Source organism: Mus musculus, chromosome 14 (assembly GCF_000001635.26).
Source record: "Mus musculus strain C57BL/6J chromosome 14, GRCm38.p6 C57BL/6J".
Classification (NCBI taxonomy): Eukaryota; Metazoa; Chordata; class Mammalia; order Rodentia; family Muridae; genus Mus; species Mus musculus.
This window is the reverse complement of record NC_000080.6, coordinates 5,716,507-5,743,517: the sequence shown is the minus strand read 5'-3', so window position 1 is coordinate 5,743,517 and position 27,011 is coordinate 5,716,507. Positions and strand designations below refer to the sequence as shown.

Sequence of the window (27,011 nt, the reverse complement as noted above, 5' to 3'; positions counted from 1 at the left end):
GACAGGAAGGGGAAGCAAGGAGAGAAGGGGGTAACCCAGGCTTTTTTTTTTTTTTCTTTTCCTTTGCAGGACTAAGTGAATTGTGGTGACATTTACATAAGGCTAGAGAGAAAAGTCAGCTGTCAGGAAAGCACATCATTTTACACAGGCTGAAAATAAGGCCAGGGGATAAAGGCAGACATTCCTGGTTAGGAAGTTGGCAGGCTTCTGGGCTGGAGAGATGGCTCAGTGATTAAGAGCACACACTGTCCTCTCTGAGGCAGGGAGTTTGCTTTGGAGCACCCACACTGGGTGCCTCCTAACTCCAGCTCTAGGGGTACTGGATGCTTCTGGCCTCCATGAGAATTCACACTGCTGTGCACAAACCCACACACAGACACAGACACCCAAGTGAAAAAGAAAAGTCAAAAAGTGTAACAACATGCTTGAAAAACAGCAGTTCGCTTCTGGTCTGGGATAGCTCAGTTGGCCTAGAGGCATGAAGGGCTGGGTTTGAGTGAGCCCCAGTGTTCATCTGTGATCCCAGTGCTGAGGTAAAGGCAACATGGTCAGAATGATGGAGATCTGTGAGTTATCATCTGGCTGCTAACTAAAAGCAAGGGTGGAACTTGTAGACTGCTCACTCACCCCACTTAACCCTCATTCAAAGTAAATGAAGGACAGGCTACTTAGGCAGCAGGTAAGAGGCCACTGAACAAAGTATAGTCACAAACAAAGAGGACCCAACATTCCAAGGCCCCTTTAAAGGAGAGATTCAGGAATGCAAATCTAGTCAGTCAAGTCACAGAAAGTGAGGGTTGGAAACCATCCAGTGGCTTAGCTCTCTCCACAATCCTTAGTGACCTTTATAGGTGTAGCTCCAGTGGAATATTAGCCTTGGAAGTTAGTATGACGTGGGAGCATGCTGGATCAAGTACGTGTTTTGAATTTTCGGTTTCAAAACGTGTGAATGCATCTGTCTACCAGACTAAGAGCCAGGAGATGGTGCTGGCAGGAGTCTGAAGTCCATGCGAGAGGAAATGACCCATGCAAATGCAGTCACTCCTCTGTTTGCAACTAGATGGAAACTGTCTCCACTGCCAGTAAAGATGATTTCAGGAAAGATGATTGAAAAACTTGCTAGTTGCAATTATATTTTCTTTTTCCCAGAGAGCAGCAGGAGAGACAGTTGACATTTTTGCTGTCTCTGAACTGCCCCTGTCCCTAATTTGAGTTGAGAGCTCACAGGGAACCACAGACCTGCTCCTTAGCTGGTTTACTTTCCACAAAATCTTCAGCCATAGAAAATGAATAAAAGCAGGGCTCCCCAGACAGCCCAGACAGACATCCAAGCTGCCAGAATAGGTGCTTGGGAGGGGCTCAGGAGCGCAAAGCACAGCCTTGCTCTGTTGAGGCCAGGTACTGTCCTGGGCAATTGGCTCCAGGCTCAGCTCAGGAGGCGACCACCTGGAGCTACAGGCACCCGAGGCAAGGAATGCCTGAAGGAAAGGGGCCAGGTCCTGCTCACCCCTCGTGAGCTACTTGCCCCTGACATCCCAGATGCTCCTGTTGAGCCTGGGTCCTTGGTGAAGCTTCCTCTTTTAGCTGCACCACCGCCAGGTGCCTGTGACCGCCGGGTGGCTGCTTTCCTTTCGGCGCCATATATGGCCTGGCAGGGGGGGTCACATGCATCCCGGGCCGCCGGCCTGGAGGGGTCGCTGGGGAAGGGGCGGACGGCGGGAAAAAAGGGGAGGGGGTCGAAGGCAGAGACAGGAGACAGGTGTGGTGGCGGATTCTGGGGCCATGGGAGGCGGCAAAGGCTTGAGGAGCCCAGCGCTCGCCACCGCGCCCTGGAGCTGCACTCATGCGCTTCAGAGCGGGTGGCGGAGGAAGGGACCGGCGCGAGGGGGCGGGGGGCGAGCACGTCGGAAGCCAGAGAACTCCGTGTCCCTGCGCTCCATCGGTCACCAGGCGCGGGCCGGCACGATGGAGCCGCAGCATGTGCACCGTGTGCTTGGAGCCCAGAGCCCAGCCTGGGAGGAACCGGTGGGTACCGCGCCCGCGCCCACCCCTTCCGCTTGTCCTTGCTCCCCGCCTCCCCGTCCCGGCCAGGTTCCGTGCAGGAAGCGGTCCAGGATGAGGTCCCCAGCTGCTTCCCAGCTGGGACAGCACTTCCTCCCACGCCCTGGCTCCTCCTTGCTCTCCGCCTGAAGCGCCTTTGTCCGGGCGGCCTCTGGGTCCTGAGAGGACCATTTCCGTGCTTCATCCTTTTCTCAGCTTTGCACTTTATTCCCTAGAGTGGCATGGAGGCCAGGGAAGTGGAGGGGGCTGGGTTGCGCGGTCAGCAGATGGCATGGGGAGGGGACGGGGCTCACCTCTTGACCGCGCGCTGGCAGTCACCTGGACACCTGGACACGCAGGTTCCCGAGGACCGCCGCCTGGGAAGGCCCGCGGCTGCCAGAAGCCCAGAGCCACTCCTCTGACTCCGGTGGCCTTGGCTGCCCTGAACTGTTCCGAGGGTCAAGGACCTGGCCAGGGATCCAGCCCCAGATAACTTCGCTTTCGCCTGGATCTCACAGCACACGCCACGCACAGATTGAGTCACTTTAGGGGCTCAGAGTGTTGCGTGTGAGAAGATGAGAGTCGGGGTCTTTGGATTTATTCCTTAAAATCCATTAACTTATTTCTTGCACCTCAAACTGAACCTTCTGTTATCCATCCATCCCTTCAGGGATTCCTCGCAGGAATCCCCGCCCTGCGTAGACCCTTGTAATCTTGAGTGGGCAATGAATTTTGGCTCTGCATACCCTATCTATGTATTTCTTACTCATTTTTGATTGACGTTGTGAACTGTCTCAAAAGCCTGGTCCAAAATTTCTGGCTTCATCCATGCTGAGGTGATGTTCTGATGACGTTTTCCCAGGGACTTCCTGAGTCTGCTCAGGTGCGCCCTCTGCCTGTTGAGAGCTTGTAGGTCAGGGGCCAGGCTTGCTTCTCCTTTTCCTACCCTTAGACTTCCAGCCATTTTGCCAGGGTACAATTCACTGCCTCCTGCTTCCTGACCTTTCACGAGTGTCCTTCGACTTTGATCCATCTGCCACTGCGTTTGCTTTTGTGAGTTTGCACGTTAGGTAGCCCATCTGCTCGTGTTCTATTGCGATCATTATTAGGAAGTAAGGTGTTCTTGGTTAAACATACAATTCAGTCTTGACATTTTAGATCATTAGGAATGAAATCCAGCGACCTGTTTTGAACTTTACTATATAAAATCTTATCAGCTTCCACCACGTACAGCGGGAAGCTCCAAGTTATGTGTAGTGCTTTTTGGGTGCTGAATGCTAGGACTTCACCGCAGTTAGAAAATTAGAGAACCTCAGGCTTTCTTCTCCAAAGTGCTAAGAAACAGAGTGCTTTCTTATTCTCCTAGAAAATCTTCAGTACTCGTCTTGCCTCATGAACGTTTAAAGCTAAAACCTTCACAGAGATGTGAGATGGAGCAGGAGCAGTGGCTAATTGCTGAACTCTTCAAAACTTGGCATATGTAAGTGGCTAAGGCATTTTATTAGTTCAGCACATATTCTTATCCAACACCTGTCGTGTTCTGAGATTGTTGGGCAAGCTGTTAACTCTCAGACAAGCGTTGTCCCCAAGAACCTTACTTTATAGCTGAAGGTTGACATCTATCCAAGTATGTGTCATAAAAAGTTCTCACGAGGGATTTTATTCAGAACTTTGTGTAATGACTACAATATTTAAGGATTTTTCAAATGCTTTATATAACTACATAAGAAAGTTGTATTACCTGAACGACTAAAAGAGGAGTGTATTCAAGAGAAAGCAAGAATGTAGTAGAGGAAACAGCTTTAAATGTTAAATTTTCTGGCATGGGGTGCAATGGGGTTGACGATTTAATCTAAATATGTTTTGAAGGAACACTGGGTCCATCCGAATCTGTGTTGTTTATGTTTGGGACAGAGCATCACTTGTAGGACAGGCTGCTGTGGGATTTACTCGGTAGGCCAGGCAGGCCTGAAACTGCATGTCCTGCTCTTGCTTCAGCAGAGTACAAGGCATCATCAAATTCCCCAAAATCAGAGTCTCTAACTTTGATTCAGGGATCTCAAGAATCTGAATGAAGTGAGTTCTGGTTTCCTTCAGAATGAATCGATATGACCGCCATGCGGTAAGCTATACTTCGAACATTAATTGCTAGTCTATATATAATTTTTTTGAAAGTTTGATATATTTATTCACAAAAGCGATTCAGCTGCAGGGGCATGATCTTCTGTGAGGAAGTCAGCACTCCTGTTGATTCCCTTCCAGCCTCCTGATGAGATTCTCTTGGCTGAGGGTTCTCATGCATTCAGGTACTTAGCATGGTGTCTGATGTGGTCAGCGATGAAGGTTGCGATGAAGCAGTAGCTATGATCATAACCCTCTTGTAGCCTAAAAACAACAGGGATTTTCTTCTCTGTGCAGGCAGCTATGAAGTTATCAGGGAGTAACTGCCCATTTGAAAGAATCTCGTCATCTTTTCCTTGATCAATTAGGATGTCAATCTGGGAACCCGAATATGACTTCACGAGACAGGTCGCATCGTATGCCTTCCATTTGCTTTCATCTGGTCCCAAATATCCACGAAAAGTTTTTTTGCCCCAAGGACACAGCACAGGGTTGCAAATTGGAGCAAATGCTGACACAGATCTGTATTTTCCAAGATTTTTCAAAGCACAAATCAGAGCTCGGTGGCCTCCCATGGAGTGACCAAAAATAGACCATCCTCTGTGGGTCCACTGGGAAATTGGCATTTATGAGTTGTGGAAGCTCCTCTGTGACGTAAGAGTACATTCTGTAGTTAGCTTTCCAAGGATCTTCTGTGGCATTCACATAAAACCCACCACCAGTGCCAAAGTCCCAGCTGTCATCTTCTCCTTTAATATTGCAGCCACGAGGGCTGGTATCAGGGGCAATGACCACAAGGCCGGGCTCTGAGGCAGCTTGCTGATAGCCAGACTTTGATATGTAATTTTGTTCTGTGTAAGTTAAACCAGACAGCCAGTAAAGCGCTGGACACTTTCCACTCTCTGCCTGGGGTGGTAGGTAGACAGCAAATTTCATTTTACATTTCAGCTCAACACTGCTATGTTCGAAAAATTTCTGGAGCCCGCCAAAGCACCTGTTCCTGGAAATCTCTTTGAGTGCCATTCTCCTCCTCGGTGAGGGGCCTATATATAATTTTAAGAAGCCAGACTGTCTGTTTGTCTAACACACACACACACAGACACACACACACACACACACACACACACACACACACACAGATAGAGAGAGAGAGACAGAGAGACAGAGAGAGAGAGAGAGAGAGAGAGAGAGAGAGAGAGAGAGAGAGAGAGAGGTAGAGTGGGGAAAGAGAGAGAGAGATCAGATTTAAACAGTAGAATCACAGCTTTCTTGAGCCCCGACTGTGTGTGCTCAGAGACTCTCATTTTCAAGACCTGTGTGTGTCCCCTCCCCCTATTGCTTCCTAGTAGGTGGCACAGAACAAGCAGCTGGTACATGCTCTGGCAACCACAGCTAGAGCCCCAGCTCCATGCCTTTCCCATCAAGATACATTTATCCTCTGAGACAAAATAAATCCTTCTTCTCTTAAAACAAAATAAACAACAGAAAAGAAAGCAAACCTGTTTTAACTGGGATTCCAGTTCTGAGGTGTTTTTTTTTTTTTTAAACTTTCTTAAAATTTAAATATAGACAATTTAATATTTTACCATACAAACTTGACTAAATGGGATTACTGTGCTATTATGGCATGTGGTTACATGCATGCAAGAATTTGGTCTCTCTCTCTCCCTCTCCCTCTCTCTCTCTCTCTCTCTCCCATTTATGATCTATTTTTCAGTGAACACGTTTTAAGTTTCAAAAAGATTGGATCTTGTAACAAAGGGTATATTTTAATGTTTGAAGCTATATGTGACCACATTGACTAACAGCACACATGTGGTCCAGGCTTCACAAGAGAATGACAGTAAAAGAGCCACTAGCTAGAATCCAAGTACCTTCTGCCCTGCTTTCTATTGGAGGTAGGGACCAAAGAAAATGTTGGGACACAAGTTGAAGTAGGAGAGAGAAAGGAGGTGAGGGGGATGCCTGCCTGGTTCTGCCTGCCTTTAATTTCAGCACTTGGGAGTACTCAGAGACAAGTAGATATCTGTGAGTTTAAGGCCCTGCAGGCTCTTCCTGGGTGTGCTTCCAAGCATCAGTACTTGAGGCAGGTGTTCCTTCTGCATCCATATTCATCCTAATCTGAATTTTCAGGAGTATTTTATTTCACATTTAGATGAATAGGGGAATTTTGAGAAAGAAATGAAACATTCCTGGGTAAAATTTTGAAAATAAACAATCAGTTCCCCATGGGGGAATTAGTAATGAGTTTCCAACCAATCTAATGGAGGTCTTTGGAAGGAGGAGGTACTGAAAGGATTCCCTTCAGTGTTAGGAGTGGCTCCTGGAAAGTGCAGCATGAATTGTGAGGAGACCTAGTTAGCATGGCTGCAGTGTCAGCTCCCCATGACATCAGCAGTTCTTTCCCTAGACATTCTTTTGTATCCTGGAGAGGCCTGGTATGGTTTGAGATGTCACCTGTGTTGTGGCAACACCAACTGCTCTTGGACCACTTCATGCACTGCCTTTCCTAATCACCCATAGATATGTTGGCCAGAGGAAGGATGCTACTTAGGAGAAAGAATGGACACAAGTGAGAGGAAGAAAGATGACACTTGAACCTCAGACCAAAGCATCAAGAAATAAATGGTCCTTGAAAATGCGCCACCATAAGCATTGGTTAGAAGATGGGGAATTTGCCAATGATTGCAGGACATTAGTTTGTCCCAGATCAATGAAGTTTTAAGGCCAAAGCTGTTGTCCTGGGAGTTTCAGGCTTCTGCTCTTACAGAGGAAATGGGTTTGAATGGGACAAAAGTGAAAGCAGCAGCAGGCAGAGGACTGTGAGTGAGATGTCAGCACCTCAGGGCTGGGCATCACTGTCCTTTACCCCAGGGACTCCATTAGGTGAACTGTCTGTCCAGTTCTCCTAAGAAGGAAAGAAATTGGCTTCCCAGGGAAGACCTTTCATTTCTCAGATGTCATAGAAGAACTTCTCTGAACAGTGTTCCCTGAAAGTTGCCCATATAGGTAGCAGGTATGGGTACCAGTTTGTTCTCTAGTCTACTCACTGGACTGTCAAAATAGTGAGCCAGAGTAGAGACTGGTGCTTTCTTGCCAACTCTGGGCACACTGGGCTCTCACGCAACTGACTTGGTGAGTCTGGGAACACGTTGTGCTCTTGCACTGTTTTTCCATCCATAGTCTTGTTTCTAGAGTGACCTGACAGGAGATATGGGCATCTCCACACCATCGTGATGCTTGTGGGGTATGATAATTTTCTGATGGTTTCTATACCACAGGCTTATGGACAGTACTGCCTAATTAAATCATACGCAGCTATGAATAAGCCTGAGGATCCTGTCCTTGGTCACATGATGCATGTGCTAAGTGAATCGAAAGAGGTCTGACTGGGTCACATGCATTCCTGTTTTGTCAGATGTCTGTATAGGACTCTTTGTTCTGTCAATGCTCTGTTCCTTGACAGTATGCATATTCACTTGTGTTCATCTACCCATAGGGGCTGCTGGTGTACCACCATCATCCCCAACACTCCTGTTCAGAAGATGGGTGAGGAAAGTGGAAAGTCTAATCAGTCAGCCGATGACCAGTGGGAAAAATGAGCTACAAGATCACCTGATCTTCATCAGTGAGAAAGCTTTGCACAAGAGGTATTTTTCATTCTGTCAAACATCATGGTCAATTTCTTGGGTCTATGGTATAGCCTACAATTTATTCTTATTAAATTTTATGGTACTTGGAGACTGTAACTCCAGGGTGTCACTGTGCCCAACCTTTTCTCCCTAAACATTCTCACAGGCTGAACTTGAAGTCAGAGCAGGAGTGAGCTGCGGACATAGGGTATTCTATTTTTTTTATATGAAAATGAAAGCCTACAACTGAGGGATTGAAGAGGATGTGATGTCTCAGCATGTATTGATAGAGGCACTGACATGTGACCGTTTGAGTGAGATATTAGTTGCTGTGAGGTTTTGATTGATTGTTTGCTTGCTTGAGTTCGTTGTTTGTTTGTTTGCAAAGCTTTGTAATTGTCTGGCAGGTGTTGCTTGCTGAAGCTTGCTATATCACCAGGAAAGCTTGGTCCCATTTGGTCCATCCTGATACATGATGGAAGGTCTTGGGCTCATTAATACTCTTCTCAGATTTTGGGTCTTATAAACAGAATGTCCTCTGCATTTCCTCTGGATTCTATTTCAATTGTACTTTCTCATTCTCCCTGCAAACACACCCTGATTCTGTGTGCATGCATGTGTGTGTGTGTGTGTGACTCTCTCTATATTCTGGTCATAAGGGTATGTGGTAGGACCTGAGGAATTGCCTGCCTTACAGTCTGCTGACAATGCCAATGCTTAGGACTGGAAACCATACTTCAAGCAACAATGCACTTGCATTATGTGTTCAACTTGATGAAATATTTGAGTTCTGTGGTGAATTCACCATGACCTCCTCATTCTGGGTAATTCTCCCTGAAATGTGGATTATATAGTTTGGCCAAATTCATAGGACTAGGCCAAAGATCAAGAGTCCTTGTTCTGAAAGAAAAAAAAAAGGAGAAATGTCCTCATAGTTTCTGTATACCCACACCTGTGCCATAAACTACTGAGAGTTTAGAGACCTCGTCTGTCCCTCCAGGCCTATGCGGGAGCTCAAACAACCAGAACTCTAACCACCTGGACACCCAGCCTCTGGAGACCTTTGGACAAGATAGCAAGATTAATAAGCTTAGATGATCCTAGTACATAGGAGGTAGAAGGTAACATACTGTGAGCTTGGATAGTTCAGAATCCATCCTGGATTCAGGTGACCCTTGAAGCCTGTGTTCTTGGGACTCTTTGCTCTTGGGGCCAGGCCCAACCACAGATCAAATCCTTACTATGAAAAATTGAAAGTGGAGACTAAGCAGGTAATGTTGGACCTGCAGAGCTTACAGAATGTGTACACTGAGGCCTCAGAGACATTTGAATTCCTGGCAAAGAGAAAGGCTGCTATAGGTAACTGTCTGTCTTGCTTGGGAGCACATGAGCTGTAAAATTGCCATCTCTGCTTTTGATCCTGCACAGGAGACTCTCGAGTTCTGGTTCTTGCTTTCTGCCACTTCACACAGGAGCCTTTAGATTTTTCTGTTGTAAACCTGTGGGTTGAAACACTTTTTGGGGTAAAAAAAAAAGGTCAAAGGACCCTTTCACAGAGGTTGTGTATCAGACAATCCTTTATCTCAGACACTTCTATTATGGCTTATAACAGTACAAAAATTATAGTACCCAAGTAGCAATGAAAATAATCTTAAGTTTGGGAGGTCACTGCATTAAAGCATCCACAGCATTTGGTAAATTGAGAAACCCTGGTCTTGACAGAAGAACTATTTGTATCATGTGAGGTCTTCTTGACCCCTGGGGCTGAGTCAGGATCTGTAGAGAGCTGGTTACCAGCAGACCCATGTATAGCAAGTATTCCCCTTGTTTCTCCTTTCCAATTCATAGTGCCTTTGCCCATTCCTTCGTGATGTTTCTCCATTAGGATGGACAGGTAGGGACAACTGTAGTCCACTTCTTCTTTTTAGGAAACATGGATCCCTCTTAGTGTTGGGACTTTTGGAAGTAGCATGAGTGTTTCTGGAATTTGCTGTTCTCTAATTTTTGCTTTCTGAGTGCAGCTCACCTAGATGTCCTGAGTTCTTATCTAGGTCTTCCTGAGAACCAGGGTCTGGTGGGGTTGATGGTATTTCTTATAAGTTAATAGGAAAAGGATAGCAGGGGCTTTGTATGCATTGGGTGTTTGCAGAAACCTGCAGAGCCACCTTCTGATGGAACTGAATCAGCTGAAGAAGAAGGTAGACATGCTGAGGAGGCACAGGAATAAGAAAGTGCTGGAAGATGAGGCACTGGTGCTGCAGTACTTGTGGGACTTAAAGGGGCTCCATAAGGACCAATAGGAAGAGGCCAGTGACTTCCAGAGTCAGGAACAACAGGTAGAGACAGGAAGCTTTGTCAGGCTAATGGTTAGCTCCATCTGCCCTTGTAACTTCTAGACGAGCTCATCCACCTACCTGTGCTTTCATCCATCATCTTACTCATCCACACAGCAATCTAAGTACATACCTCATGACAGCCAATTGTTCAGGCCTATGTCCAAGCACAAATATTTCTGGGGAATGAGCTTCTTGTGAGAAAGTGGATTATCAGCAAGCAAATCCACCTCTGCTTAATACTTCAGCCCAAAGATGAGTACAGTTCAATAATACACCACACACCTACAGGGTTCAGTGCACAGAGCTTTAAGTGAGTGAAGTCAGGGCTTGTGGCTTATTTGCTTGGCATCAGTCATATAATTCACATGTGAGAAGCAGCTTGCAAGGGTGGGGGGAATCCCTTTGCAAATGCCAAATGAGCAGTTCTTGATGTCATCTTTTTTGGGGTGACATGTGGCATTTCTCATCTTTGCTGTCTACATTTCAAGACAATCTTTTTAATCTGCCCAGGATAGACTCAAACTGACTGAACTCTGACTAGCAGAGTGTTAGCCATGTTTTTTGTCAATGAGGCTGGAGTATTCTCCTTTTCTGTAGATTGCATTCTTCTGTTGACTGGATGACTATGGATGTGGGTAGGGATTCTGACAAGCTAGGGACATGGTGTCAGAGATTTAAGATTGCAAGAGGAAATTTTATGCAACCACTTCAGCATAGTCTGGCCAAGCAAAGCATGCTCACCATAGCAATTGTATCTTCCACCTTTTGTTTAGCATAGTGTAAGATACCGCTCAAATTGCTGGTATGCTATAACTAAACGAATGTGTTCTTGCAGCACGAGGTGCTTTTTTTTGGTATTTTGCTCTCCATTACATACTCTGTGTGTGGTGGATAGGCTGCGGATATGTGTGTTTTTGTGTGTGTGTATATTTTCTTTTTTGTATAGTATAGGCATGTGGTATTTTTTTTTTCATGCACTTTTTCATGCATTTTCTTCATTTTCTAGAAGATCTCATTGGGTTTCATTTTCAGCCTCTGTCTTGAAATACTGTTTGCTCTTTCCCCCAGAAGCTGGCTGCTTTGCTTGCCTGGCTGATCATCAACCACTGGTATCCTTTGTAAACACTTGCATTTTTATTCCAGTGTGTGCATGCTTTTTGATACCCCTCCACTAAGAACACATACTCTAATTATCAGGAACAGGATAGTCTGGAGCAAAGGCTATAGTACTGCTGAGCAGAAGGACCTGGTCATGCAGAAGAAGAACAAGCAATAAAAAAAAATCTGGTCTTGCTTGGTTGTCTCTCAGATGAAGTAGGAACAAAGCCTGGGAGGATCCTGTGGAGTGACTTTTGTGGGCTTCTTTCTGCTCATGGACAACCTGATGGTCACAGCCAGAAAGAGAACACATCAGAGTTTACATGGATCTAGTCTTCAGGACCTTCTGTCCAGGAAACAATATGTTTGGTACTCAGTGAGTGTCTTCCTCCATTCCAAACTCTCTGATATGTTATGAGCTTGCTGTTTTTGAACACACAGAGATCCTCCTGTTTATAACTTTTAAGTGATGGGATTTAAAGGAGTGCATAACCATGGTTGGAAGAAACTACACTTTTATTGAGAAATACTGCCTGTAGACCTGAGATTGCCACCCTTGAACCCGGCTCTCTGCAGTTTCTGCCTATTTCTAGTGAATAGTGTTCTCTGGATAGAGAAGATTTAGGAGGTAGCTGGATGAACCCAGGCAGAGCCTCTGCTGCAGGGATGCCTAGAGCACTTCAGAGGAGTGTTCTGTAACAGAGTCCCATAAGAGCCAGCATACAGCATCCAGAGCTAGTCCTAAGTCTAACACATCATAATGAAAGTCATTTTTAAACAAACAGGATCACTTTCCCTCCCAGGTCCTTCCCTCCCTCCCTAACATGGTAGGGGGCAGTTGGGGTGGGGAGAGGGAAACCAGAACTGGTATTGGTAGAGGGAAAATGACTGAAGTCCTGATGTCTGGCAGAAAGAATGTAAACAGGCAACCTCAGGAAACTGGACCCCCAGAATGCACCAGAGGCAGTGTCTTTTGCTTTGCAATTTTGTGAGGTCCCATTTGTCGATTCTCGATCTTATAGCACAAGCCATTGCTGTTCTATTCAGGAACTTTTTCCTTGTGCCCATATCTTTGAGGCTTTTCCCCACTTTCTCCTCTATAAGTTTCAGTGTCTCTGGTTTTATGTGGAGTACTTTGATCCACTTAGACTTGAGTCTTGTTTAAGGAGATAAGAATGGATCAATTTGCATTCTTCTACATAACTGCCAGTTGTGGCAGCACCATTTGGTGAAAATGCTGTCTTTTTCCCACTGGATGGTTTTAGCTCCCTTGTCAAAGATCAAGTGACCATAGGTGTATGGATTCATTTCTGGGTCTTCAATTCTTTTCCATTGATCTACCTGTCTGTCGCTGTACTAGTACCATGCAGTTTTTAGCACAAGTGCTCTGTACTACAGCTTGAGTTCAGGCATGGTGATTCCCCCAGAGGTTCTTTTATTGTTGGGAATAGTTTTTGCTATCTTAGGTTTTTTTTATTATTCCAGATGAATTTGCAAATTGCATTTTCTAACTCAGTGAAGAATTGAGTTGGAAGTTTAAATCTGTAGATTGCTTTCATCAGGATAGCCATTTTGACTATATTAATCCTGCCAACCCATGAGCATGGGGGATCTTTCCATCTTCTGTGTTCTTCTTCAATTTCTTTCTTCACAGACTTGAAGTTCTTATCATACAGATCTTTCACTTCCTTAGTTAGAGTCACGCCAAGGTATTTTATATTGCTTGTGACTCTTGTGAATGGTGTTGTTTCCCTAATTTCTTTCTTAGCCCGTTTATCCTGTGTGTAGAGAAAGGGCATTCATTTGTTTGAGTTAATTTTATATCCAGCTACTGCACTGAAGCTGTTTATCAGGATTAGGAGTTCTCTGGTGGAATTATTAGGGTCACTTATACATACTATCATATCATCTGCAAATAGTGATAGTTTGACTTCTTCCTTTCCAATTTGTATCCCCTCGATCTTCCTTTGTTGTCGAATTGCTCTCGCTAGGACTTCAAGTACTATATTGAATAGGTAGGGAGAAAGTGGGCATCCTTGTCTAGTTCCTGATTTTAGTGAGATTGCTTCCAGCTTCTCTCCATTTAGTTTGATGGTGGTTTTCTGTAGATTGCTTTTGTCATGTTTAGGTATGGGCCTTGAATTCCTGATCTTTCCAAGACTTTTATCATGAATGGGTATTGGATTTTGGCAAATGCTTTCTCAGCATCTAATGAGATAATCATGTGTTTTTTTCTTTGATTTGGTTTATATTGTGAATTACGCTGATGGATTTGCGTATATTAAACCATCCCTGCATTCCTGGGATCCAGCCTACTTGGTCATGATGGATGATTGTCTTGATGTGTTCTTGGATTCAGTTTGTGAGGATTTTATTAAGTATTTTTGCATCCATGGTCATAAGAGAAATTGGTCTGAAGTTCTCTTTCTTTCTTGGATCTTTGTGTGGTTTAGGTATCAGAGTAATTGTGGCTTCATAGAAAGAATTGGGTAGAGTGCCTTCTTTTTCTATTTTGTGGAATAGTTTGAGGAGAGTTGGAATCAGGTCTTCTTCGAAGGTCTGCTAGAACTTTGCACTAAACCCGTCAGGTCCTGGACTTTTTGGGGCTGGGAGACTATTGATGACTGCTTCTATTTCTTTAGGGAAATGAGAGTGTTTACATCGTTAATCTGATTCTGATTTAACTTTGGTATCTGGTATCTGTCTAGGAAGTTGTTTATTTCATACAGGTTTTCAGTTTTCCTGAGTATAGCCTTTTGTAGTAGGATCTGATGATGTTTTGGATTTCCTCAGGTTCTGTTGTTATGTTATAAAGAACTCAAGTAGATAACCTTCATAAGAGCTAAGAACACAATCTAAAAATGAGGTAGAGAACTAAACACAACATTCACAACAACGCATCTTGAATGGCTGAGAAGCACTGAAGAAGTGTGCAAAGTCCTTTTTTTTTCAGGTAAATGAATATCAAAATGACCCTGAGGTGGTGTCCAGCGTTATACTTTCCAGTGAAGAATGCTAAGATCAAAAAAACTCATGTGAAAGCATATGTTGGTGAGAATTTGAAGAAAGAGGAACATTCTTCCATTTCTGGTGGGACTGCAAAGTGCTATGGTAACTCTGGAAATCAAAATGGAGTTCCTCAGAAATTTTCAGATAGATCTACCTGAGAGACAAGGACCAACCTTACTGGTGCATGGCCTGCTACTTTCAGTTTTCACTTGATGGCTTGTTACTCAGATTTTCTTATTGGGCTATGACTTTGCTCTTGTCTTTCTGATTCTCAAGCAGTTCTCTGTTCTTACACATTGTTTTGAGGTACCTCTAGCCACTGGGACTTATTTATACCTTCAAATCCCTCTAAATTGGGGGACTTCTAATACTTGGAGAAGCTGAGTGACAAAAGCAAAGTATGTTGAGCCCTTTGGTGTCCAGTGCACACGAATCTATGGGAGTTTAGATATAATAATCCTCTAGAACATTCTTTAGGAAAGCAGCAGTATGCTCTCAGGTCCCTGTGTGACCTCAGTTACCTTTGCCAGCTTTGTGGGCTTCTCTACTGCTGGTCTGAGAACAATTGGAAACTCCTGGAATAGATGTCTCATATCTCATTTCCTTTGTCCTTGTTAGTATACTGATGGGATTCAGTTTGATGGAAATATACTCTCAAGAATAATTAATAAAACCAGTGCTTCTTACGGACCATCAGGATGAAGTACCAAGTTCAAGGACAGTTCTGCAAGAACTGCTCAAAGACAGCCAAGTGGAACAACAAGAAAGCCAAGCAGAAGTCATTCATTCCCAGCACCCTCAGCACCTTTCTCCAGGACAGGGTCACTCAGCTTTGGTAGAAGAAGGGATGACCTGAGATAGCTGCCACATATTCCCTCAGAAAAGAAGCAGCCAGCAATATTGGGGAAAGAATATAGGTGTCAGGGGGCAGAAAGCAGAGTGTAAAGTGAATAAATAAAAAGATATCAATAAAAAATATTTAATTATTTAAAAAAATTGGACAGAATGTATTGTTCTAGTAACTCTAGTGTGTATACACAGGCAATAACTTTAACACCCAGAGAGAATAGATGTTGTAAAGTAGGGTGCCTTTGGTATTGACATAAACTAGGAACATAGCAAAGATAAATAAAAATGAAAGATGTTTGTCCCAAAGATCCATTATTCTCCTCAAGTCTAAGTGTTTGTGCTCACTTTTACCAGAACTCTGGAAACCTCTGTTAATCCAGGTCTCAGGGCTCATCCAAAGTACAGTCCTGAACTGGCTGTGGCCAAGTGTTCCTGTGTTGTTGGCTGACCTCTGCCTCAGGCTTCAGAGGCACTGGAGGGGCAGTGTTGGCCTTCAGGTGGCAGCCATTCCAGGTCCCCTACCATACCAGATAGCGAGTCTTCCACAGATGCCTGGCATCTCAAAAATAGAAGCTTGGGTATTTCAAAGATTGGGATGCCACTCTACAGTCATGATGAGTTGATTACGTGAGACCATACAAGTTAACTAATGTCTGTATGACTGTTTTCTTTATTTGAAAGTGAGTAATGAGATCATCTGAGGAGTGGTTGCTAAGAATAAAATCACTGATTAACATAAATGATAGGACTGTACAGAGCATGGGCTTAATTTTCTGGGTCCAGTGCAAATAGCTGGGAGAGTTCAAAACAAAACCAATAAAAGCAACAGGAATACAAACAACAACAATTGTTTAAAACCCTTTTGAGTGCTGAGATTACTGGCATGTACCAACTGTGGCTAACTTTTTTTTGTTTTTATAATTAACAACCAAACATACAAACAAACAAACATCCCTATTCCAATTCCAGCAGTTTGCATCAGAGAGAGCTGTGTGACACTGCATGCTGCTTCCTTTCCTCAGATAGCTCAGGTCGTCAGTCCTATACCAGGTCAGCTGGACCTAAGACAGTGTAGTTGAACTACTTGCTGTCACGACATGATTCTACAACAATCCATTTCTTGATAAAATTGAGCCTCTATAGAGTAAGCCCCATGTTGTTGGAACCAGGACCCTTTAGGCCAGCAAACACACAAGCCACCCTTAGTGAAAGAGAAAAGGAAAAATCACATTGGAAAAAAATATGCGCCCTAATTGTAAGAAAAAGCACTCATCTTTGAAGCCATCACCTATCTCCCCCTGATTTTTGAGCTCTGCATATTGATATTGTGTGGCTCAAGAAGGTAGTGAAATTCAGATGTTTTCTGAAAGAAGATATACATGATTTTTTACTCTTAAATCTGTGAGGTTAGGGGGCACAGGTTCAGCAAAGCCAGCATAAGAACACAAAAGCCAGAGATGATAATGCCAAAGGGACAGCATCCTGACCTTATAGACACATTAAAATTGAGGTTTCATCTCAATTCAGGTCATTGCACTCCCAGCCCTACCTTCTGAGTATTATATTTGCTGTGAGTACAGTATGACGTTACAACCTGCAACACCCTCATTTCTCAACTTAGCAATTCTGGAAGACAGATATTGGAGAAGTAATTGCTATGAGACTACAATGCAGTAATGTACAGTCCAGGATGACCACTACTCTCTGTTGCCCACTTAAATTGTCTGGTTGTATTTGAGAATGGGAGCATGTGCAGGATAATGTTTTGAAGAAGGGACAGCAAGTTAACCATTTATATTTGCCCTGTAGATGATTCCATATGTTCAAAAGAGTAGGGAGCTTTCTTTGTAAAAGACAGGGTTGTAAACCAGAGATTTTGTGAAACTCATGTATATATACATATATATATATATATATATATATATATGTATATATGAAAAAATGCCCTCTGTCAAGGAATACACCGTTAGAAAATATTGTCCATGTTTTGTACAATTAAACCTATAGGAGAAAGATATTTGCCTCTGTGAGACAGGAAAACCCTGGGAAATTGGAGTGTATGTCACATGAATTGACACAGCTGGTATATTTACTGTTGTGAAACATCTACTACATCCACAGTCCCTAGAGATTTGGGTGCTAACAAAATCTCTTAAGCATGTCAGAGTCCTTCAACGTTCCCCCTCAAAAGCACATGACATCTAATGAAGCAGTAGAATTCTCCAGCTTTGGAAGGAGAGGTTGCCAAAGGGGATCCCACGGGTCCATGAGAGGCTCCAGGAGAGGCACCCCAGAAAAGGACCAAGCTGGGCAGAACTAGTTAACAGGTAGGTCATGGCAGTTGCTAGTGACATCATCAGTAATGCCTTCCTTGGAGAATCTCTTGTATCTAGGATAGAACTAGAATCCTCTGTGTTGTCACCTGTGTTGTGGTGACAGCAACTGCCTGTGGTTCATCCCTTCTGTTTGCTCTGGGTTCACCAGCAGGAATGTTTTCCTGGCTGCTCAGGCTATTTCAGAAAGAGAATGGCGATGAAGGAGAGACCAGACCAACAGAGAAGGAAGAGGGAATCCTTTCTCATGAAAAAGGAAGAAGGAAATCATTCTGGAGAAGGCACAGTGAGTCCTGGGCAGAGTTGGGGAACTTCCTGGTAGAGGTAGGCTTGAGCTGGGCCTTCCAGGAGTAGGTCTTACAAGCTGAAGCCTTGGACTTTGTCAATGTCAGAAAAAGAGTCAAGAATTTCTGATGATTAGTTTGACAGAGCCAGGAATTGACAAACCTGCAGCTACTTTTCTGGGAGCTATTTAATTTCATTTTGAGTGGCAAAAAATGGCAGGAGTGGGCACTATGAGAATAACAATGTGTCCTTTCATGGAAGGGAGTTGAAGCACTTCATCTTCCAGATTACTGTAGGTAACTTGAGTCTCTGATGAAAAGAACAAAGAAGGATGCTCCCCTGGTCATGTCATGTGGTGAGGACTCAGACACTTTGGATTTGAAGACACACGATTAATTAGTGCTTGATAGTGCTAAGCACTATGAACTTCAGGATTTCCCTGCGTCCCATCTGATATGACCTGACAATGTTCCCCATATCTTTATGTCTGAGGCAGCTTATACATTTCAAGGCAACCGGGCCTGTAACAGGGAGTGTGGCATATGTCTGACAATGGTGGTTAGGAAGAGGAACATAGCTTAGCAAACCAGCTGGAAGATAGCTTTTCTGCTCTTTTAGGAATTCACTGTCTTTATCTTTTTTCTCCCTCCATCTTCTTCTTGGGACTCAGAATGGTCTCCCCTGCCCCTCGTCCATCAAGTATGCAAATTCTTTTGTGTTTACCTATCTGCAGGGTCTGCTAGAAATACTTCAACCCAAAATTCCAAAATGACTAAGAAGAGATCAAAAATAAATGAACTAGAAGAACTGAAATTGGATATGAGGAAGATCAGCAATGACATGGAGGAAATGTGTGGAATCCTGAACCTTTACATGTATGAGGATTTGAACTACAGGTAGGAATTATGCCCAGTACCCTGTTGACTGTATTGTGCCATCTGTTAACCCAATTTCCTTCCATGAATGGAGTGCGTCATCTCCCATCATTCAATTAAGTAGCCCTGACAGGTGTTTAATTGTTGGATAAACAAGGTGCTGTGTGTTTATTATCATCTTCTTTTGTACTTGACCTTGGGGTTTTTGCATTCTGATTGTTGCTGTGAACAGCTAGAATGTCCTGCTCACACTTACTGTCTCTCAGTGTGTGAATGCAATGCCTGCAGGCTTCAAGGCTTTACTCTGATATTGTTCATTATATTCTGAGAGATGGCACCTGTCTGGATTTATTTGGCATTCTAATTGGGTCTGTGTGTGTGAACATAGTTGCGTGTGTTTTGTTCAGGACTGGGGCTCTGGGACCTTTGATGGGGTCTGAGGATTTGTGTGATGCACAGTTTGCAGGTCCTGTTAGTGTTGAGTCCATAGAGGTCCAAAGTGATCACCAGGGAAGTTTGCTCCTGGTGTTTCCTTGTTGTCACACAGGAATCTCCTGGAGGAGATGTGATAAAGCCTTTCTCCTGTAAATACTAGTTGTGTCCTCTGGGAATTCACATAACAACAGAAACCAAGGAATGAGAATCCCTGCCTTAAAAATAAGAGGAAAGTCATTACAGATATCTACTGGACCCTTGCCTGTGGCACAGTGTAGTGTAAAATTGTCATAGAAGTACTCTATTCCTACATGCTTGCCCGGGAAGCCCTTGAAGGTCAGCTAGCTCCATTTGGTCTCCTGGCTCTGCTGTCCTCTGCCCAGGATAGTAAGTTTAATTAGCACCTAGGGGACCCAGTTTGAATGAGCCAGGATGTGGCATGCACTTGGCTTGGGTAGTACATGATATAGCCTGTTTGCACATGATTATTGATTCCTTAATTCAGCATATTATTTGCTTCTTGGGCCATGCCACAGGATGAACACTGAATTCAACATCATTAAATCACAACATGAGAAGACAATGTTGGATATGAATAAAATGATCCAGTCCATAATTGGTTCCATGCAGTATTCCAAGGAACTGATAGAAGATAACTATTCCTACAGGTGAGTTAGTGACACAAATGAGACCCCCAGAACTAGGCAGGGAATGCTTCTGTCATTTTAGGACTTTGAACAAAAGCAAGGGTTCTGGTTTTATGCTATCTGTTTTTATCCAGGAACCCTGCCCTGAGGCAAGGGTCTTGGATTTGTACCTCTTGGACACAGGTGTCCTAAGTGTGAAGAGTGTCCAAGACCCTCCAATCTTTATTCTTCCAAATTCAAGATCCTCTACATAGAAAACTTTTCCACCACGCTGGGAATATCCAGGAACCCTGAACCTCTGGGTTTCTGACCACAGATTAAAAGATCTAGGATTCCCAACAAAAATGTAAAGATTGCACACCTGTTTGGTCGTCTCACCTCTCTCAGAGGGGCTAAGCCCTCTCCCTGCTGAAGGTTTTATGGTACCACAGACCTATAATCAACCATGAGGAACATTTCCTCTTCTGTGATGTATATGGTGTACTCTTGGTGTCAGGGTTTTTAGAAGTTTGTTGAGTCCTGTGGAATATGGCTGGTATCTTGATATGACCTGCCTCTGTTTGGTGCTGCTATGTAACTGTGGACTCTTCTGGGGGCTGTCTGGGAATCAGGGCCCTTGCAGGGATCATAGGACTTGTACGAGTGGCAAGCCAATGGAATCTGGCTGGGAATCACCAATTTTTCTTTGTGGATCAGCATTAAGGAGGACCACCTCCTCCGTGAGTGCACTCAACTCAACGAAAACGTAAGGATATTACTGAATGAGAACAGAAGGCTGCTGGTGGAGCAGGCTGGCCATAAGTGTCCTGTGGGGAAGAAAAGAGGTTCTCTGAGGAGGCCAGGAAGTACATCTGTGTCCCAAGTGCCAAGGAACAGCAGGTAGGATGATGTGTATCAGAGGCAGATTGCCCTCATGTCTAAACATAAACATAGACAATCAAATGTAATAGTCCACCAACTTTTCCAGGCACTCACCTATGTTTCCTCCAAGTGTTTGTTTATGTGATCATCTACAGGGCTCTCTGTGGAGGTAGCCTGGTTCAAGAAACTGCATATTTGGCATGCAAATGTTCCTGCTCTGCTATAATCACTAAGGGAGATAGGTTGATTAGACATCACAACACTATATGCCTTAAGTTTGAAGGGTGCTGTGTTGGAGCCCTTCTTGAGAATAGCAAGAGCTTTGAGGGAAGAAGTAAAGGCCTGTAGCTCATTTGCTTTACAGGGAACTTGTGAGATTCTAGGTAGGAAATAGTTTGCAGGGATGACAGCCTAGTTTAATTGACAAATAAGTGGATTTCATTACTGTCTTTTGGCGGCTTTTCTATTCCCCCCTTTTCTGCTCTATCTCAAAATGGTCTCTTCGGGCTTCATATATCTTGGTTCACACTGAGAGAGCCTGAGTAGCAGCTTGTCAGTTCAATTTTCTTTGAGTGCTGTTGGAGTGGTCATTCCTGGGCCTTAGAGTCTGGAGTTGGCTGGATGACCAGAGATGATAGAAAGGCTTCACACAGGCTCAGGTTTGGTGTGTGATTTCTGAGGCTTCATGAAATAATTTCTTAATATATGCCCCCAAATTGCACCATTGTTAGATGTTTCCCTCCCCCCCTCTCCCCAGACAGGGTTTCTCTGTTCACACTGGCTCTCCTGGAACTCACTCTGTATATCCTGCTGGCCTCAAACTCAGAAATCTGCCTGCCTCTGCCTCCCAAGTGCTGGGATTAAAGGAGTGTGCCACTATGACCCCACTTCTCTCGTGCTTTTTATTCCTCTAAAATTATCGCAGAGTCCTTGGGTCTCCCTTGAAATATTACCTCTGCAAAGTCTGAATTATCTTGGTCCTGAACCATAACAGATACCTCATTGTTTTCTGCTCAGTTATGATTTTATGTGAATAAGTCTGTGTGTGCTTGTGTGTGTGTGTCTGTGACTGTGTGTCTGTGTGTTTCTTTTTGTGTATGCATGGTTTTTCCGACCTGTGTCTCTATCAGCCTCGGTGGGGGCTGAGAGAAATGAGGACCTTCAGACAGTTCTGGTAGTATAAAACTGGTTATGTCTGTTAGAAGCCATGTTCAGAAAGTGGAAAAGAAGTCCACTTTGACCCAGTGCTTCCAGAACAAGGAGGAGTTATCCACAGAGTCTAGGGTGCTCAGGGTTGTAGTGGTCCTCAGAGCATCCCTGAAGCAGAAGCTATCCTGATGTCCATCTGCTGAAGGATGAAAAGGCCCTGTGTGGTACAGCCCTTCCATGAACTCAGTGTGAGATAATCCATGCAAGCTTTTGTCCTTCAACTAGTCAGCCTTATCCTACTCAAAATAGCCCTGACACAGTCACATTCTGGGGAGAAAACGTTTCTTTTGGATCCTGGTTGTAGACAGTTCCTATTACTTTGGGCTCATGCCTTTGGACACCAAGTCAGTTAGGTGATGGAAAAGGGAGATCCTATTGGAAGAAATTGTTTACTTTAGGACAAGCCTGAAACAGGGAACAAGAACAAGAGCCTGGTCCACCACCAACATGTGAGCCTAGGCTGGGAAACAAACCTATTCTACACAGCCTTGGGAACTTGTTGAGCCAGATTGGATAATAGGACAAGAACCCTGATTCCCAGACCGGTTTATGAGTGGAAAGCATATCACTGACTGCGCTGCCTATATGCTATGCCCACTAAGTACCTTTCCCATTCAAGATTTGTTTTTTTATTCCTGCAAAGTATCCTGGGAGATTTTTATATTTGTATTAACCACGAAACTAAAAAGGTCACTGCAAAACAATATGCTTGTATTGCATAAACACAAATATTATGTGTGTTTGAGAGTGTGCCCTGCAATAGTCATAGATGTACAGGGGTGTTGTTCTGTTTCTTCATGACCATCACTTTTAAGGTTCATTGCCCAGCCTTGGGAATATTTTTATTTAGCACACTCTTGCAGATTCTAGGAACCATGAATTACCCATGGGTATTGTGTGGTATGGTGTCTCTGGTTATTTGCAGATAGAAGATTGACAAGAGGAACCCTGTGAGGTTCCTGACTGGAGAAATAATCATAGCCTTCACTTCAGTTCAGGGCATGCTCCCACCCCATAAGGAATCCACATGGTTTCTAGGTAGCACACATCTCTCTTGAACTCACATTCAAACATTGCTACAATGTTATTACTCAATATAATGTACCCGCACAACTGGGGAAATGTGGTGTTTTTTAGAACTCCAGTATAATGTGTAGTTGACAGTTCAGTTTCTAGCAGTTTTTTTTTCCATTTTTTATTAGGTATTTAGCTCATTTACATTTCCAATGCTATACCAAAAGTCCCCCATATCCACCCACCTCCACTCCCCTGCCCACCCACTCCCCCTTTTTGGCCCTGGTGTTCCCCTCTACTGGGGCATATAAAGTTTGCAAGTCCAGTGGGCCTCTCTTTCCAGTGATGGCCAACTAGGCCATCTTTTGATATATATGCAGCTAGAGTCAAGAGCTCCGGGGTACTGGTTAGTTCATAATGTTGTTCCACCTATAGGGTTGCAGATCCCTTTAGCTCCTTGGCTACTTTCTCTAGCTCCTCCATTGGGAGCCCTATGATCCATCCATTAGCTGACTGTGAACATCCACTTCTGTGTTTGCTAGGCCCCGGCATAGTCTCACAAGAGACAGCTACATCTGGGTCCTTTCAATAAAATCTTGCTAGTGTATGCAATGGTGTCAGCGTTTGGATGCTGATTATAGGGTGGATCCCTGGATATGGCAGTCTCTACATGGTCCATCCTTTCATCTCAGCTCCAAACTTTGTCTCTGTAATTCCTTCCATGGGTGTTTTGTTCCCAAATCTAAGGAGGGGCATAGTGTTCACACTTCAGTCTTCATTCTTCTTGAGTTTCATGTGTTTAGGACACATGCTACACTATGTTCATAGCAGCCTTATTTATAATAGCCAGAAGCTGGAAAGAACCTAGATGCCCCTCAACAGAGGAATGGATACAGAAAATGTGGTACATCTACACAATGGAGTACTACTCAGCTATTAAAAAGAATAAATTTATGAAATTCCTAACCAAATGGATGGACCTGGAGGGCATCATCCTGAGTGAGGTAACACATTCACAAAGAAACTCACACAATATGTACTCACTGATAAGTGGATATTAGCCCCAAACCTAGGATACCCAAGATATAAAATATAATTTGCTAAACACATGAAATTCTAGCAGTTTTTAATAGGTGAGAAACAATTCCAAGCTCAGGTGCTCTATGGCACTTGGGATGCACGTTATGATCTTAGCTGATAGGACATGTTGGTTTGTCCAGCTGAATAGAGCTGTTCTGGGAGAGACAGCTCAATTTACAAATGCTTAACCGGCCTTTGTTTCTTTCTTCCCTAAGTGTGATATAGTCCAGCAGAAAGCAGAACATGGCACAGACCACGGCATGATCTCCCTCAAAGAGAAGTGCTGGAGGAAGAGCACTGAGTGTGCACAGGAAATACACCACTGTTGCCTCTCATCCCTAATAACCATGGCTGTAATGGGCTGTATGCTCCTCCTTTATTTTGTTTCTTTGGTATGAACAGGCCTTAATTTCATCTAGCCTCTGGCCCAGGAAGAGTGCACATTTAAAGGGACTCAGAGAAACGCTGAGACACATCAAGATCTGCTGGGCATCCAGGAAGAATCTGAGTGCAAATTTATCTTTTCCTGATGGGTCATCATCAATAATTACATGGAGATCAGTCAACAAAATTGTAAAACCTTGGATCCAAGTCTACAACATGTGTTCTGCTTTGACTTGGGAGGCCATATCCTTCAGACCCACACTCCAAAAGGAGAGTGTTGCTTAAATTTCTCCTGCAAAGTTTGTTACCTCCAGGAACTACTTTTCTACTAAGTTGCCAAGGACAGCCACAGGCTGTAAGTCTGTGCTACAAAATGAGCAGACTAAGAATTTTGCTTTGCACAATTTTTGTGGTTTGATTTTGGTTTGAGTTTTGATTAGTTTAGTTATTTGTTTTTTCTTGTTTTCATTCAAAGTTTTGTTATTTATTGGTTATTTATTGTTCTTTTAATTAATTTGATATTTTGATAAGGTTATACACAGTACATATTGACTGTCAGCTTTCAGTTACAATTGAGTACATTGCATTTTTTCTTATGACTAACACAGTGATCTCCAACTCTTCACTCTAAGAGCCTTGTTATTTCAGGTGTGATCATGAAATCCCACAGATATCAGACCCAGATGGATCTCTGCACTCTTCATGGGACTTGGGCTCCATAGTTTCTTCTGAGCCGGACTTAACTACAAAGTCCTTCATACATTCAGTATGGAGAGTTTGTCCAACTGTCTGGATAGGAACTTAATGATGGAAAACTTACCCATGCTGCATCGTTGCTGTCAAATATTTAGCTACTGTGAAAATCCTGTGGATGATGGTGTTGAACGCATTAATGGCAAATACATCAGTATTTCTGTAATAGCTCTCATTAAATCAAAGCATAGTCTAAGGGAATAAAAAGCTGTCAGAAAACACAGCAGTGTATGCTTCTGCGTTCCTTCAAATATACAATCACTGGTAATTGCAAGTGGTTTCTGTGGGGGTCCTTCAATGTTCATTTTATTACTTTATGATTCACCTGTGTCTGCCAAAAAACATCATTCAAAAACAATGAAGATTGTAATTAGGTATCATCCTATAAAATCCTAACAAATGCCTTTTTTATTTGATATTTTCTTTACTTACATTTCAAATGCTAAACCCTTTCCTAGTTTCCCCTCTGAAGATCCCCTGTTTACTACACCAACCCCTGCTCCCCAACCCACCCACTCCCTTCATCCTGGCCTTGGCATGCTCCTCTACTGGGGCATAGAACATTCATAGGACCAAGGACTCTCCTCGCAGTGATGACCAACCAGGCCATCCTCCTCTACACATTTACCTAGAGCAATGAGTTCCATCATGTGTTTTCTTTGTTTGGTGGTTTAGTCCAAGTGATCTCTGGAGGTACTGGTTAGTTCATATTGTTGTTCCTCTTATGGGGCTCTAAACCCTTCAGCTCCATAGGTCCTCTCTCTAGCTCCTTCACTGGGGACCCTGTGCTCTGACCATTTGATGGCTGTGAGCATGTACTTCTGTATTTGTCAGGCACTGGCAGAACCTCTCAGTTGGCAGCTATATCAGGCTCTTGTCAGCAATCTCTTGTTGGCATCCGTAGTAGTGTCTGGTTTTTCTGGTTGTTTATGAGATGGATCCCCAGGTGAAGCAGTCTCTGGATGGTCATTCCTTCAGTCTCTGCTTCACATTATGTTGCTGTCACTCCTTTCATGGGTATTTTGTTCCTCATTCTAATAAGGATCAAAGTATCCTCACTTTGGTCTTCCTTTTTCTTGAGTTATGTATGCTTTGCTATTTGTATCTTGGTTATTCCAAGGTTCTGGGCTAATATCCCCTTATCAGCAAGTACATGTCATATGTGTTCTTTTGTGATTGGATTACCTTACTCAGGATGATATCCTCCAGATCCATCCATTTGTCTAAAAATATCATGAATTCATTCTTTTTAATAGCTGACTAGTTCTTCATTGTACAAATGTACCGTATTTTATGTATCCATTCCTCTGTTGATGGACATCTTGGTTCTTTCCAGCTACTGGCTATCATAATTAAGGCTGCTATGAACATAATGGAGCTAGTGCAGATTCAAGGCAATTTATATACTACATAGCCTATAAATCATCATTGTTACCTGACTTGAAAGGGACACAGCAAGTCAGACTCATCTGTCATTTGGGGACAATAAGTCTTGAGAGTAACTTTTAGGATTTTTCAAGTTTAAGACAAGCTTAAGTAGAGGACCAAAAGAGGAACGTGGCTGTTATCAGTCTGCAATCAGTTGACCCCTAGAAAGGTTGTTATTAGTTAAGTGCTATATGCCTCTACAAATCCTAGTGTAAGTGGTCAGATTAACCCTGCAATTTAAAACATTACCAAACCAGGAATGTGCTATGCTGAGCACTCACAGAGAGTTATGAGGAGCTGCCCTAGGCTCCTTTTACAGCAAGTAAAAATAGACAAAGAGATCAAATATCCTAATACCACAAAATGATAAAACTGACAACTGTAGATTGCACTGAGTATCAGCGAGTTTAGATTCTTGTGCATCTACAGATTGTCATGCAACATCTGCATCAGGGACAATACATAAGGAGGTGGTTGTTCAGTGGCATGACAAACAACCAAGAAGAGCCATAGCCTCTACCCATCTGATCTGGATGATGAGACTTAAAAGTCTTAGTTTGTCACCATCTCTCCCAGGACTGCTGGCATCATTTCTTGCATATGTTTACTCTAGCACTTGTCT

The 27,011-nt window shown here is 43.5% G+C and overlaps 1 protein-coding gene, 1 long non-coding RNA gene and 1 pseudogene across 12 annotated transcripts in view; 1 reads left to right on the top strand and 2 right to left on the bottom strand.

Annotated features, from left to right (window-relative positions):
* Gm36476 overlaps window positions 1-27,011 on the bottom strand; it is an 82,632-nt gene that overhangs the window by 35,866 nt on the left and 19,755 nt on the right. The gene's annotated exons all lie outside the window — the stretch shown is intronic.
* On the top strand, window positions 1,272-25,050 carry Gm3373 (predicted gene 3373). Of its 11 annotated transcripts, XM_030248144.1 has the most exons (8): window positions 3,100-3,520; window positions 7,661-7,811; window positions 14,181-14,278; window positions 17,573-17,704; window positions 18,437-18,599; window positions 19,550-19,681; window positions 20,357-20,539; window positions 24,040-25,050. In XM_030248144.1, exons 3-8 carry the CDS (start codon window positions 14,185-14,187, stop codon window positions 24,047-24,049), a joined length of 714 nt encoding a protein of 237 aa, XP_030104004.1. In that variant the 5' UTR covers window positions 3,100-3,520; window positions 7,661-7,811; window positions 14,181-14,184; the 3' UTR covers window positions 24,050-25,050. The 11 variants fall into 11 exon arrangements, with proteins under 11 accessions (XP_030104001.1, XP_030104002.1, XP_030104003.1 ...); XM_030248145.1 differs by lacking the exons at window positions 14,181-14,278; window positions 17,573-17,704; window positions 19,550-19,681; window positions 20,357-20,539; window positions 24,040-25,050 and adding an exon at window positions 1,581-2,025 and having other exon boundaries at window positions 3,407-3,520; window positions 18,437-18,459; XM_030248149.1 differs by lacking the exons at window positions 14,181-14,278; window positions 18,437-18,599; window positions 19,550-19,681; window positions 20,357-20,539; window positions 24,040-25,050 and adding an exon at window positions 1,581-2,025 and having other exon boundaries at window positions 3,407-3,520; window positions 17,595-17,640.
* Gm3170 (predicted gene 3170) lies at window positions 4,211-5,204 on the bottom strand (annotated as a pseudogene).